Below are 15,779 nucleotides of genomic sequence, written 5' to 3' on the forward strand. Positions count from 1 at the left end.
GACATCATTGTAATAATGTCTATATGGAAAAAGTTACACAATTTTAATGATGGAAATAGTTAGAGCTTAAGAAAATGTCCTTTTCCGTGTTGATATCAATCATACGTGTGTATAATACATGTAAATCATTTAAAGCGAAGCCGTGGCAATCCTTAAAAGTCTTTGTTACATCCTTTAAGCTGTAACTGGATGACTACCATTACTATTTCGTTGTTTGCTGAATTATTGGTTGAAATAAGTTATGATAAGATGTGTTTGATATTGTTTTAGACAAATAATTTTATATACATTTGTTAAAAATTTTGTATTGGACAGTGGTACAGAAATTCTTTGAAAACGCGTCACTTATCCTGTTATTTTTGCTCAAATAAATTCTTCGTTTTTGGTTTTAACTCGTTAGGAATAAAAAAGGAACTCTCCTTACAATCAAAACTTGATTTGAGAACAAATCATTCATGTAAATTTAGATAATGGTTGATATTGTACTTGACTTTAAAAATACATTTTATGACTATTTATATAAACATGTTATAAACCAATAAGTAACCACATTTAACAACAATTTAAAAATCCGGAGTTTTTAACAAATTTTATAATACTAACCCTCAATTAGTCTTTCTCAGAAGTTCCTCACGTGTTTTAAATCTACTATAACCTGAAAGACCCATTAATCATTTTATAACTATTTTAATTGAGGTAAACGGCACTTGCTCTATTTTAATATAGGAGTATGTAAACTGTGTTTTCAATATTTTAGTGTATGCATTATCTCATTTTAAGTCGTAAAACTAGATTATTTATCAAATTAATAGTTAGCGCCCTTAAAATTAATGTTTCATACAAAACCCCTTATAAAGAGTTGTCAGAATAGGCTATATGCGGATATCACTTGTAAAATACAGTTTTAATTGTATTTCGTAAAACACTTTTGGTAGATTAATGTACATTTGGTATTTACATATAAGCTATTTATAAGTTTTACAAATTACAAATTATTATTTTTTTGTTTCAGATATTGACCGTGTGCGGAGTGCAGTGCAGTGCAGTGAAGTTATGTTGCAGAGTTTGAACACGTTGGCTGGCAAAATATCGCCCAACAGCCCAACCCAGGGTGGCCAACATCCGACAACCGACAACAACGCGAACAAGCTGCACCACCTCAACAACAACACACACCCTTACAGCAAGTCGTCGCCCAACAACACTGACAAGTAAGCTTGGCTGTTGTGGTAGTATTTGAGGTGGTGGTGTAAGCCTTCCATACAAGCATAGGTCAGCTCAGCTGTACAAGTTGACATCATTGGGATTGGATAAGCATTGAAAGTACAAAACGGCCGCATAAAAATTAGGAAAATATGTTTTAATTAAGGAAATTAATTTTTGGAATAGCTAGTAACTATTAAAAGGTGGGACTATTTTCCAATAAAATTACGTCACACGGTTGATGCCACAAACATTCGGTTAATAAGTAGAAAATGAATATGTTTTGAGGAAAATATTCTCTCAAACTTGCGAATTTATTACTTACTGACACAAGGCAACACATGAAATTGATCTACGGTTACTGATGTATCCTTAATGTATCATAACCTATATTAATACAACATTTAAAAGTATATTTCTAATTTCAATTAAAAAAACTAACGGTGAAAAAATCTAAATAAGGGTGTCAGCTGAGTGGTCTTGACTGAAATAATAATTTTAATAATTATCATAACTTTTATAAAGTGGAATTTACATTACCGTGATTTGAGCCTCCAAAAATTATATTTAAAAATTATAGATGGTTGTACTACTTAATTATAAAAATAGGCCATGCTTACATATTGCTCTTACACCAGGAGTTAATTTGAAACTATGTGCACAGCATACTGACATAACATTGTGTTATATTTATATGTTTCCTCTTAACAAAATATCGTACGTACTCTGATCACTTTAAACTTTAACAGGACCCTCCAAATCTAAGATGCAGCATTTGGCCAACAGCCAAGGACGAAAGAACTGTTTGGAGTGACTGTTATAAACGCCACTATTAACATTTGATCTCTACTTTTATGAGAGGGTTATAAAACTGCTTAGAGTTCGAGCTAATGATCTATTTTTAGATAATTGCTGAACCTAATACCCTTTGAGTTGTGAATTATAAATAACCCAAGAAAGTAGGCTATATTCAACAAAATAGGGCTATAGGCTGCTTTGCTAGTATGCTATGGTACCACCAAAGTTATTATAAAACGTATAACTTGTCTTATGAGCCAAATAAAAAAAATATATGCCGTCTTTAAGACAGTATATGTATACATGGTATAAATATAAATGTATCTGATTTGTTCAGTTAATTGTTGTATATTGTTTAAAAGCTCAAATCTAATATTTCCCATATTTTGGGAAATGGAATTGTATGAATGAATGATAAAATTGTATACGTTTAAATGTAAGACATAACATAGCACAACGAATGTGGTGGTGGGGCCTTGAGTTGGATTAGCAAACTTCGTTGGTTTTGGATCCAAACAACAAAATTAACATTTTTGTGTGTTGTTAAAAATCTCAGAATTCATAGCTTACGTTTTTTGAGAATTGTAGTGATAAGATTTAATAAAGATTGTTTAGAAATTTAATTGTATGATCAAATCATTTCATATGACGCAGTAACCCGGAGGATTAGGAAACATTGTTGGCTTTAGATCAAAACAACACTATTATCTTATCACTGAAGCCACCATGACTAGCCCATGTGATTGATACAGAAACACACTTGATACTTCACAATATTGTATTGAGATAACTCCTTAGATCTACAGTGAATAAAACGGAACCTAAACACAATATAAATTAGTGGAATAACATTTCGGCATTTGATCGGTCTAAAATCAAGACAAAGTCAACAGCAATCGAGATATAATTCAAGAACATTACCTCATTACTCACAATATTAACTCTTCAGTCTGGTATACAATACATAGACCAAAGCGAAGAGCGGTCTAGCTGATGTGAGCTGTTTGTGTTTGAGTCATCAATGACTTGTTGTTCCTCAGATCAAAGACGTCTGTATTGCCGTGGTAAACCAAATGATTGACTTTACGGTTTACAGACTGCACGTTTGTTTACATTAGTCTAATCCTCTATGCAGTCATTCGATTCATCTTTCGATTCAAGTTTACTTAGTTGTCTAAGAATTGTTTGTTACATTTAGGTTTCAGCAAATGCAGGTAAATGTTATAATTTAAAGATATTCGTCAGTTATTATATTTCCCACGTAGATAAGGTCGAGAATAATGGTGTAAGTGTGTGTGTTTGAGACCAGTTGGGTCTATTTTAGTAGCTTTTATTTGGCATTTAGTCTTTGCCATTATTTAGCGAAAATATTATGTCCAAATGCTGCTAGGTGTTTTTGAACCATTAATCATATACTTAACTGTTTAGAATTAAATTGATTTTTGTACTTAGAAGCAGTTTACCTCGTTGTTATATTCCGTAGAGAGGCAGTGGTCTTCAAAATTAATTATGTAACCACTTTGGTTCAGAATCAAACTTAATCCTAGTTCAATTTATGACGTATCGAAATTCTAGATATCAATCATTACTACAATTTTGTATTAATCTATTTAATTTGGAACACCGATGCAACATCAATTCACTGATGATATAGTGAGTGAAAACTCTAAACCTTCTAACTAAATATATGTTTTGAGCTTACACATTTGATTGTTTCTATGTTAAACCCTCGAGTGAAACGTTATCGTATGTTTGATATGATCTCTTATTGTAACAAATGTAGCAATTTTGAACCTCATACACGTTCTGATGAGTTTTAGAAAATAAAAATATTTTATACAATATATAGGCTAATAAAATACGAAACGAAAAATATTATTTAACCGTAATCTAAATATATAAAAGGCAAAGCCCTCACTGACACACTCACTCACTCACTCATCACTAATTCTCCCACTTCCCATTTACCTAGGAGGCTGAAATTTGGTACACCGATTCTTTAGGCATTAAATAGGAAAACTAAGTTGTTTTTATTCTGATCGGACTCTCGGGCTCCGCCCCAGTGGCTCTGGAGTTTCCCATGTTAACCTTATGATTTTTCATATTTAAAAGGAATTAATGAATCTTATCAGCTGTTTCAATTAAGTTAAACAAGTTGGTTCTGTTCTATGATGTTCAATAGCTTTAACGTTACAAGGATTGCCAACAGGGTGCAGCACTATTATTATTTTTTTAATTTATGACAACAGCTAATTTGCAACCAAAAGGTGAGTGAGCGTAGCGAACGAACTTCAACCTGGAGGCGAGTTAGCGTAGCGAACGAGCTAACCTGAAGGCAAGTGAGCGCAGCGAACGAGCTCCAACCTAAAGGTGAGTGAGCATAGCGAACGCACTTCAACCAGGACGTGATTGAGCCATGCGAACGAGCTCATCTTGAAAATTAAGAAGTTAAACGGGGCAAAGCCCGCGGGTACAGCTAGTACAGAATAAATTTAACAAACTTTACTTTTATGATACATTGGCAAGTGGAAATGTTAGTTCTGAGTTATTGAGTTTCTTTGTTCGTCGAGATAAGAACTTTAAGTACAGATTTATTTTTCTTACCCTAAGATTATTGATAAGGTGCCGTATTGGGATTTACGAAAGACTGGGGTAATTGAATCTTGGAGAAACCGTAATAGGAAAACTGTAAGTTTAGAAGATCTCTTGAGAGTTAGAGAAAAATAATTGCCATCTCCTTCAGGGGATCTGTTCTTCCCGACTTGGTTATCAAAGTATTCCTTCTGTGAGTTATCTCTTCCGGCAAAATATACTTTTGTAAAAAACTATCGTTAAAATGTACGAGGAAGGAAATAGTTCTGCATTTTAACCTTTATAAAGATACTTCCACAGTTAGATTTTTTACATTTTAATTCAATTAAAACTCTAGACCACGAAAATACTATTTCCACGAGTTATTTCAACTATATGTGTGTGGTTTCAACTAGAATATTCTAAAACAAAAGAGTAACGAGGGTTCAATAATGAGAGTGCACATCGCGCTCGTCATTTTTACGCGACCGGGACGCTGAGTTTGCGAATGGCGTGTTTCATCTTACTTACCTTTGGTTTGTTAATATCCTAAAAGCCTTCATGAGGCTTGTAGCTGCTATTAGGTGAAATATCCTACCTATTGGGTGAAAGTATAACTGTTTATGGTATAGCAACGTAATACTATTCAACTTTCTTTGTTATTACAAATGAAGATAATGAGTGTAACAAAAAATTATCAATTTGAAGGCCTATCTGATCATTTAAATTAGGCTTGGATTAGCTTGAGTATTTTTCCAAACTATGACTAACATTGTACAATAAACATTTAAATAATACATATTTGTATGCTTGACTATTTTTTTTTTAGATTTGGAGAATTAAAATTAAAACAGTATATTGCTTACGTATTTTGTCTAAAGAGTATGTAATTGTTCAAAGCTAAATCGGCTTTAACCATTATTTTTTGTTAATAAGCTATTGCTATTACTGTATACTATTTAAATGCAGCACACTAATTTTGTAGTTTGTAAGTTTGTAACATTTAACTTTTCAATCTGTTCACCGGGGAATATAAGATTGACTTAAAATATTTAGACATATAACACACTTGTAAGAGTTAACGAAAGAGGAAAAAAATAATACACTTTAAAAATCACTGTTATTATGTTTAGTGGGAAAATGAATAACATTCTTTGTAAAATTTTGTATACGTATAATTTTACATACTTTTGGTTGTTACTAGATTTGAGAATAATTTGAGAACCTTGTCAAACTGTTCGTCTCATACTAAGGATTCGTTAAATATCTATTTTGTCAATAGCATATCTGTAAGGATTTATGATTAAGTGATAAGTAAGCATAATACAGTTTATTTAAATTGAGTCCAAATGACGGTGTTATACAACAACATGCTATTGAATTCACGGAATTGGAAAATGTTTGATAAGTAATTTTGCAATCATAAACTACATCCACTTTAATCTCTATTTAATCTGTAAACACTTATTGAATATTATAACTACTTGATGTTAGCTGATGATTCAGGTTGATAAATGTAGTAAAAAAAAACAAAAAAAAAACTAAATTATAAAATAAAACTGGTAACTATATTGAACGAAATATAATCTAAACCAAGTGATGGGAACGAGTACACTTGTGGGCTTCAAAGATTGTAATAGTAATTTTAACTACTGAGAATAAAATGTTGGTATTATACGTGTCAATATAGTATAACTGTTGCTGGTGTAACAAAATTATCAAGCTTTTTACGCTGAGCTTTAACGTTTAACAGTAGATGAACAATGAATGTGCATGTGTAAAACAACAAAACAGAACATCAACTACCCTCTGGGAATGTACTCATTATTGGCGTTGTAAATGCCTTTGTTGAAAACGGCGTTAATTAACATCATGCCAGTCCAGTACAAATATAACTGTTAAAAAACACTAATGAGCACTGTGAAGTATTTTGTATACTAGTTAGTCAAATGGTGTCAGTTGACATAGCTTCTTGACTATTTCAGAAAAATCTTTGACATGGTTAATGAAAAGATGCTGGGTTAACAGTTTAAGATGGTAACTTGAGTTGTATATGCAACCTAAGAATTGGCGTATGTAGACATAAAAAATTTGATTGTGAAATTGTGGCGATCATAATATAAAAAATGCACAAGTACTTTTATATCAACGTTAGATAATAATATTAAATTACGTTTTGTGTTTAAAAATGAGTATAAATGAATATAAAGTTAAAAAGAGATTTTGTCAGAACACAAAGGTTATCATCCCTCGTTATTCTGTGGTTTAGGTGACATCAGTATCTGACTAGTCAGCTGTTCGTGACGCTCATTATTATTATGTTCAATATCCATTTTCTTACATAAATTTCTGAACGTAGAAAAAACGTAGTATCGTAGTGTTTTCGAACATTATTCAGTGTAGTATTTTGTCGAATCACCTACACACAAATCTTCCAACACTATTTCAACGCTTTCAGTCACCGTGTAAGATCGTTCACGAGACTTTCAGTTGTTCCAGTTTACGCTTATTAACATGTTACTGTCTAGCAATTTCAGAATTAGGCTGGTCTTTAATATTGCGTACAGCTAAAAGAATTGTGTGTTAGTATATTGTTCACCTGATAGGTTTTTGATCGATCCTGAAAAAAGTCAAAATCCTTAAAATGGTCCGAGACTGGATCTAGCTGGACAATTAATTGCGCATTTAAAATTTTCTTCCGGCTCAAAGAACCAGCAGACACTTTTCAGATACAATTCTGTAAACTCATCAATTCAAAACTCATTTTAACTCATCATCGTCTTAAAATACACAAAAACATATCTCCATACATTCTTAAACCATCAGAATTCAAGGGAGATTCATAGTAAATTTAACAACCAAAAGGTTGTAATTCTGTCCTTGTTAAATATGTTCTAAGTTAACTAAATTAGAGTGGGTATGCAACTTTTGAAGATGCACCTTTAAGAACTTTATGTATTAATGTGTCAAAAATCATCACGAAGAAATCAAATATTTGATATACATTATTAACTAGCATAATTTAAGTAGCTTCAACACAAAAGCCCAGTAAGAACTTTCAAAACCAGGACAGAATAAACAATAAACACTTTAACACTCCTATTAGTAAATACCACACCAAAAGATCTTTTAACCCAAAGAGTTGTGATATTTTAAGTGTTCTCAGCAAGATTTTGACACTGTGAAACTTAAGGACTCAACGCTGAAAATTTGAGACGTTGCTTTTGTAGGTGACGTTCGTTAACGCTAAAACGTCAGGTAAATCAAGCCATCTCCCAATTTGAATAAAAGGTGTTTTAGGTTTTATTGTAATATTTTTTTCTTGCTGAGGTGTCTTACTTTGTTAACGTGCAATACTAATTATAATATTTACATGTAAAGACAATATTAATCTAACGTTTAGTAGCCTACATAAATAATATTTAAGCTTGTGATTGTAAATTTATGATCGTTTATTCAACATGTTTTCAAAGTATTTAGTAAAAACAAGCAGATAAGAGTAATCTACTAAATCTCTATATTAAAGTGTTGTTTTAATGAAATACCTAAGATTATTCAAGTTGAACATAAATCAAATCATGCAAACTATTAGTAACTATTCAAAAGTTTTTTTCTGCTGATTAAATTATACTAATATTACTTAAATACCTTTGTCTTTTTGCAACAAACAGGTGTTTCTCGTAATATTAATTTTTATTTTTGTGTATTCATATTGACTATTGAAAACAATCCTCTTTTAACCTAATAACTACTTGAACAGAAAAAGTGTCATTAGAAATAACAGTTTACAGTCGTTATAGGCTAAGGTAGGAGGGTAAGTCACTTACTTCTCTCCCCTTCAAAGATCACTTGATTGATGAGAAAACGTATTGGGATCCACCAAAGTCTTATATAATTGAATCTCGTAGAACCCCTAACAGAAACGCTGATATTCCCATGAGGACACACCATTGTATTCCGACCAGAAATAAACTATTCAGTTTTATAACTTAACTATATGGTTTGTTCTTTCTAAAAGTAAAACACTAGGAATAGTATCTAGAATATAGATGTAATAAACTGCGTTCCTCATATCTGGACTCAGTTGAATTGCAAATATTAGTTTATTTGAGAGCTTCATACAACTTAAACAGTTTTGAATCGAGTTTAAGGCTAATAAGGTGTATGATTCACTCGGTTCAGAATGCTGAGCGTTCCGTTGTAACAGAATTGAAAATTTACGAAGTGCCACAAATAATAAGTAAATGCGATTTCAAACTAACAATGTCATGTAATATTCAGCGTTTTTTTAAATACAGAATTAAAATAAATAATTCGTTAACCTTAAAACAAAACTTTTTAAAGATACTTTTACTGTAAGTATCTTGGAGCAAACCCTTTTTAGTTAGTGATCTTGATTAATTTAATATCGATTCTCGTGTACAATTGATTGCAATTACTTATAAGTAAATTATTCAAATACTTAGATACATTATTAACAATTATATCTAAACCATCACCTAGTTAAAGTTTGTTTTAAACCAGTTCAGCTTAAGTGAGTAACCTAAAGCACAATGGAAACTGTAACAAATGGGTGAAGCTCATGTTTCCTTTGAGGGTGAAATCTTACTTAAAGTATATTTTTGTTACCTATATATATATATATATATATTTTTTTTTTTTTGAAATATGGTATAATTCTTCGTATTTTTCCAATTTGTAACAATCATAGTGATTATAAGTTTCCTTGTAAAAATCATTTAGGAACAATAGTAGGTACAATAGCAGTAAGGTGCAACATTTGCTATATGTACCACATCTACATAATTAATTTTGCAATAATAATGTTTAATGTTTTTTGTTTTATTTCTTAAAAGAACATAATTAGGTTTGATCAAACTTAGTTTCAGTATAATTGACATGGGACTGCTTTGTTTTTAAATACAATATGCAGACCTATTATTGGATAGCTTGGATATTATGCTATATATTAAAATTTCAATTACTTTAAAATGTGAAACGGAATTAAAAATAGGAATTTCCCAATGCTTATAATGTTTATAGTTTGTTAACAAATAGTTACTTAATGGAAAAAATGGACTGATACAAATACGTAAATAAATCTTCATTGCTGCAGGTGGCAGGTTGTAAATAATATCAGTTTAAACATTTCACTTGACCAATCAGTCAGAAAATTTAAAATGAATGTTATGCATATGTATTTAAAGTGACAAGGAATTCCATTAAATTTTCCTAGCATGGATTGAAAGAGACGTTAAATATAATTTTTACATGTTAACTACGCTGAGAGTGTTGAACATTTTTTTTTAAGTTTTGTAAAAGGCTCCCATGTTTTATACATTTATTTAAGATAACTTGATATCGCTGAAACGGACGAAATAAATAGATACATAAGCATACCTTAGCTATAATTAATAGATTGTAATATATATAATTTTATGTTTTTATTATTTTATTTTATTTATTAGTAAGGATATTTAGATAGAATCTTCACAAAGGAGGTTGTGATCAGAGCATTAGTCAACCATTGTGTCATTTTGGTACGATCGATTTATACGTAAAGCTTATTATGGTGTCAGTGTACCCATTTTTCATCTGTACATCTTAACTTATGTTACAAAACCTATATTTTCAGCACTTGTTTGTAGTCCCACTTAAATCGGACATGCAAAGTATATGAAATCTTCATTGTTTTTGGTTGAATATACACTTAGGCCTTAAAAAAACTTCCTTAAGATTTCCCCTGTTATCTTATGAGGAGTAATTTATTTTTGTAAAAGAACCATTGCATGTTTTAGTACATTGCTTTACTGTTTAAAACTGTATTTCAAGAATAAAGATAAATTCGACAGAATTCTATATGTATTTTTTAATCGTCAAACTTTTCACTACTTTGCCAGTCGACCTTAGTACGTGGCTTGAAGACGATAGTTTCAGTCCAGAGAGGATATGCAACTATTTTGCTGCAAAAAGCATTGATGAATGTCAAAAGTTGAACCCAGATTAATTTTCAGGACACTCTTTGCTCCAAACAATATTAAAGCTCTGATTCATTTAGGCCTGACTGTAAAAGATGAAATGTCATCACGCCAAGTTTTCTGACAACGGGTTTCGAATGATATCCCTAATAGCCAATATAAACAAGCTGTTATTTAGTGATAAGATAAACTTTTAACCCACCGCATTAAACCCATTCAATTATGCTCACCTGAGATAATTTGTTTGCACGATCTTATAAGCCAGCAGAGTTTCTACACAACAGATCAATCAATTTGTTCCATCTACCAGGCAGATCACGTCGGTCCGTTGTATCGGGGCGATTAATTCCCAAAACGAACAATAAATCGTTCCGAATCCTCTACGTGCCCAGAAACATACTAACAAACCGACCGATGTGGAAGAATGTTAAACTGGAGCTTTATAAAGTTAAAGCTGTTTCTCAACTAAGGTTTTGTGCAATCTAAATCTGAATATGGGAGGTTAAGATGGGGATTATTGCAATATAGGCTACATAATTTGATTGGTAGTAAAGTGGTAACAGAAATCACAATAGATGTTAGAATGGTTGGCTCGATCAAGAGAAGGATTCATTTGACACTAAGTTACAGACTGAAGTAGTGTTTCCAATAAAAAGTACATATTTGTCATCGATAAATGCTAGCTTTTATACTATTTAACACTAAAACCTACGTTGATGCTATACTAGGCTGTAACGATAGCGTTGTTCAAACCTTTTAGTTTCTAAGTGCAAAATCACCATTGGCCCCTTAAACCATAAGATGTTTTATGATTTCGACCTTTTTCACTGATTGAACTTTATTATAACACCTTGGTTTAATACTTGGTTTTAACTCTTTAGTAATAAACATCCTATGAACATTTTCTAGTATAAAGTTAAGTTTTAGATTCATCGCCTCCGTACAACTTTTTATTATATGTAATACGATTTTAAGTACGGATACAAAGAAGTTATCTTCACATGTAATTTTATAGTACAGTTGCAATGTTAAATCACATGTGTTAGAGTTTTGGCTTGCAATGAGGATATGTTACACTCAACATTTCTTGTTATCCCCATTGGCAGACTGCCACTCTGGGAAGATTATCTGCATCTTCATCTTACCACCTAGCATTTGGTTGAAACATTTACATTGTAAAATGTAAAGCTAGTGGCTATAGTGCTCACCTAGTAATCGTACGTTGGTAGCTGGGTGATAGATTGATACTAGGGCTTGTCCTTGATAAATTATACTGACTAATATCAGTTGCATATAGTTAGTAAAATGCTACCCTTATCATCTCAATCCAGTCTTCGCTCTCCTTGCCTTCATATTCAGCTCAGAATACGCATTTAAGAGTGCGGCGCTGTAAGAAAATCGTAATTGAAACCCTAATATTTATTGTATAATTTGGCTCTACAACCCAACAAGACAGTCATGAGTAATTTCTTAAGATAAAACGCAAAACAACAAGCTAACTCAAAATACTAATTTCACATCTTAAATGAAAATATTATAAAATATTTAGACTTAAATGATAGTTGGAAGTAAACTATATTTACGTTTTATAAAAATCCAAACGAATCTTCTAAGTTACTTTGTTGTTACAAACCCACAAATACACTTGGACATTAAAAACGTATCATAGTTAATAATCATAAAATAAAGCTTGTCTGGTTTTCTGCTTATAAAGCACTGACCTAAGGTCCAGAGTACCCGTGTTCAAATTCTACCCATGGCAAATAATGATTTTAAGATATTTACAAATGCCAAAACCAATTATGATTGTTATGATTGTTGTTGATAAATATGATTGTTTGAAGCCCAAATTTAGTGTTTTCTTCAATAATAGATAGCAATGTATTAGATTAGAGTACTGTCTCGGCGTTGAAGAGCTCGTTTACCAAAACATCAAAAAATAAACTCATAATACCCTTTTAAGAATATATTAAACATGTTATAAATGTGCAAAAAGAAAACTTCCTCTTTGTAACATTTTGCTCCATAGCGTGTCAACCACGCAAGTCGGTGAAATGACGGCTACAAAGTCTGACAAGCGGAAAATATGTGACGGCGGTCCGTCTCGTGGATCTCGGTAACATTTACCTTTGGAGAATATTCTCTTTCACTCAGCTTATATCAAAGGCCGATGAACTCCGTGCATCGAAAATACTACTTGTGTCAGCTGTGGGTTTCACTGATTATGTTTTCACTTTCATTAGTATTAGACGATAAATTAAGCGATAGTTCGATTACGATTCTGTTATACTAAAAACATTAAAATCGTGAGGACGAATATTTTGGGAAGACTGTTATACGTTTAAAAGTTTTTGAGGAAAATGAAGCTCAACGACATTCATTCAAATAGCATTTGTAAAGACAAAATATTTAACCATTAGGTTTTAAGGTATTGAAACTATGACGAAACAATTCTGGGGGAGCGAGCTGGTCTAGTGGTTAGAGCACGGGACTTCAGTTCCTGAGAACCCTGGTTCAAATCCCACCAAATCACCAATAGATTTTTATCTAATGTATAGGGTGTCCCACGAAGGGGTTTAAACGTTTGATTTTATATTACGTGCCCATTCATGCACCGAACTTTTTTAAACTTTGCACAGTTTACAAAGAAGGTTCTAAAAATATTCTGGAAAAATTTCAACTCCCTAACCTTAGTAGAAACAAAATGGCGGCATATTGAAAACAATAATTTAAAAACATTAAAAAAGGTATTTTTGGTTTTATAAAATTTTTTAATTAGTGTGTTGCTATGGATGGGTTACAGTTTGAATAATTTTAGACATTAAAGTTTTCCATTAGGCTATGTTCTAGTTTTTTTTTATTTAAAAGTCATATTGCCCTGGAAAATAACGATAAAAATATTTTATAAAACCAAAAATACCTTTTTTAATGTTTTTAAAGTATTGTTTTTCAATATGCCACCATTTTGTTTCTACTAATGTTAGGGAGTTGACATTTTTCCTGTATATATTTAGAACCTTCTTTGTAAACTGTGTAAAGTTTAAAAAAGTTTGGTGCATAAATGGGCACGTAATATAAAATAAAACGTTTAAACCCCTTCGTGGGACACCCGGTATATTGCCACAACCCGACAAAAAACTATCCTAAGGAAACAGCTTAACAAATGCCAGGGGGTTTCTAGCCTAACTAGAAACTATCGAATGTTTACTTATGGTAAGGTATTACATTTATTAAACCTTCAATTACTTTTGAGTAGACAAATTCAAATGGCCTAAGAAAGGGTGTGGTAAACAAACGACCCTCGAGTTAGAACACTTAAATGGCATTACGGTTGAAAGAATCAATTCATTTTGTCATTAGAGTACTAGAAGGAGTTAATATCGTATACACAGTTTGGAGAAGAGTGAAAAAATATATCATGAGGAACTAAACCACCTTTAGGCTGGCCTAATCTAAAAAAAAATAGTTTAGGAGATATCAAATTTCCTAAATCCAATCAAGTTCATTGTTGGATACTGTAAGCAACTTGGTTAAATTACTTTAACAACATGAGTGTTGGGAATTAAATTGTTGTCATAGTTCTGAAACTACGTTGGACTTGAAGAAAGTAAACAAATTTAGAGAAAATAGCGTAAACAACTTCTGAATTTGAGTACGATCCGGCTTTAGAACTGGACGAGTCACCAGCCTCGAGTCGCATTCTATTTGACGGCGAGCGACGACGGTGGTATTTTGGCAATTAACTGCTATTTTTAACCGCGTTTCGCGCCGTTTTTCATATCCTTGGCTGGTTTCCCGCCTCAAATTGCCTACTTTTACGAATAGTGACATCTCATTCTCTTTTATCAAAGGTGTTGCTATTTCAAATGGACCGTTAAGTGTTCTTTGAGCGGATAATTTCATGCCCACTAATATTGTGCTGTTCTTTTATAATTTTATTTTTCACGACGAACCGTAAGTTGATGTTTACAAATTGGGTATTCTATTTAGGCAGTAGTACAAATTAAGTAAAAATATAATTAATACGGATTTTTGGTTACTTTTCATTCGGGTATCCACTTATTTACTGCATTTGATAGTAAACAAAACAGCTAATTTAGTAGTTAAGAATTAATTGTATTATAACATTTAAACACTAAATAGACATTACAGACCTATTATTCCAAAAGAAAAAAATATATAGGATACATGTGACAGAAAAATGTGCATCTTCTTTCCATATCACTTTGTTTCATCATTTATATTTTCAATTTCATATTAAGGTTTTCATTTTTCATGTACAGTATATGGTGTATTAATTCGTTTACTACTTATATAGACTTGGTTACACTTTTATAATTTGATATTACTCTACTAAAAGAGCCACTAACATTTAAAATCAAAATCTAACAGGTTAAATCAATAATATTGAACGCTTATGTCACCTAAATATTTTCGGTAAATTTGTAAAGATAAATTATAGGATAAAACTAAAGGTATTGTGAGATGACAAGACTAGCTCGATTTGATCTTATTGGGCAATATCTAAAACGTTAAATTCTACTCAATCTGTATATTACAAACTAACTAATACCATTCGATTATTATACTAGTCTAAGTTTTTACATACCAAATAACAAACAACCAATGATTTTTTAATGTAAAGCCAGCAAACAATCACATTATGCACTCGCAATGGGGAAGTGGCGAGACACTGTCGCTTAGACGAAGTGACAGCACATTTTTCAGACATTGTGTCACCGGAAAAGCTGTTTATCTTGTCATAAGCTTACACTGTTTAGCTGCGGGCGAGTTTCTGATAACAATATCCCTGTGTGAAACTATAACAGTAGAAAAGAAGAACTTTGAAAATAATATTATTTGGTTTAAATGATTTTATTTTTCTTACCTAAAAATGTTTGCTATAATATTTTAAGCTGTGTATAAAAATCTGTGTCTAATAAAGATTTTTTACTAATGTTTGATTAAATACACAGTTTTAATAATTTATTATTTGGGAAGTACATCATCATGTAGAGTAATAAAATAATATTCTACAGAAGGGTTTTTCCAGTTGGTGACAGAAAAGGGCTATCTAAAAAGTAATTAAAGGACGATTTAGTTAAAACTGTTCATTTACATAGTAACAATACTAATACTTGCTTTCTTTTAAATTTAAGATATCAGAGCACAAAATTCAGGGCTATAGACAATATAAATGAGTTTCCACCAAGATTGAGTTTGACCATT

General features: G+C 31.6%; 1 protein-coding gene across 17 annotated transcripts in view; it reads left to right on the top strand.

Annotated features, from left to right (window-relative positions):
• LOC128986310 (CUGBP Elav-like family member 1) overlaps positions 1-15,779 on the top strand; it is a 767,482-nt gene that overhangs the window by 150,190 nt on the left and 601,513 nt on the right. For 11 of the 17 annotated variants that reach the window (XM_054406611.1, XM_054406613.1, XM_054406612.1 and 8 more), the window contains one exon: positions 1,013-1,211. The exons of 5 other annotated variants lie outside the window; for them this stretch is intronic. In XM_054406611.1, coding sequence (XP_054262586.1) covers positions 1,054-1,211 — 158 coding nt within the window. In that variant the 5' untranslated portion in view covers positions 1,013-1,053. The remainder of the gene's footprint in view (positions 1-1,012; positions 1,212-15,779) is intronic. One more of the 17 variants, XM_054406622.1, reaches the window with a different exon arrangement.

The sequence above is a fragment of the Macrosteles quadrilineatus genome, unplaced genomic scaffold (genome assembly GCF_028750875.1).
Source record: "Macrosteles quadrilineatus isolate MER2022 unplaced genomic scaffold, UCM_ALF_1.0 Scaffold_2__2_contigs__length_208266976, whole genome shotgun sequence".
Lineage (NCBI taxonomy): Eukaryota > Metazoa > Arthropoda > Insecta > Hemiptera > Cicadellidae > Macrosteles > Macrosteles quadrilineatus.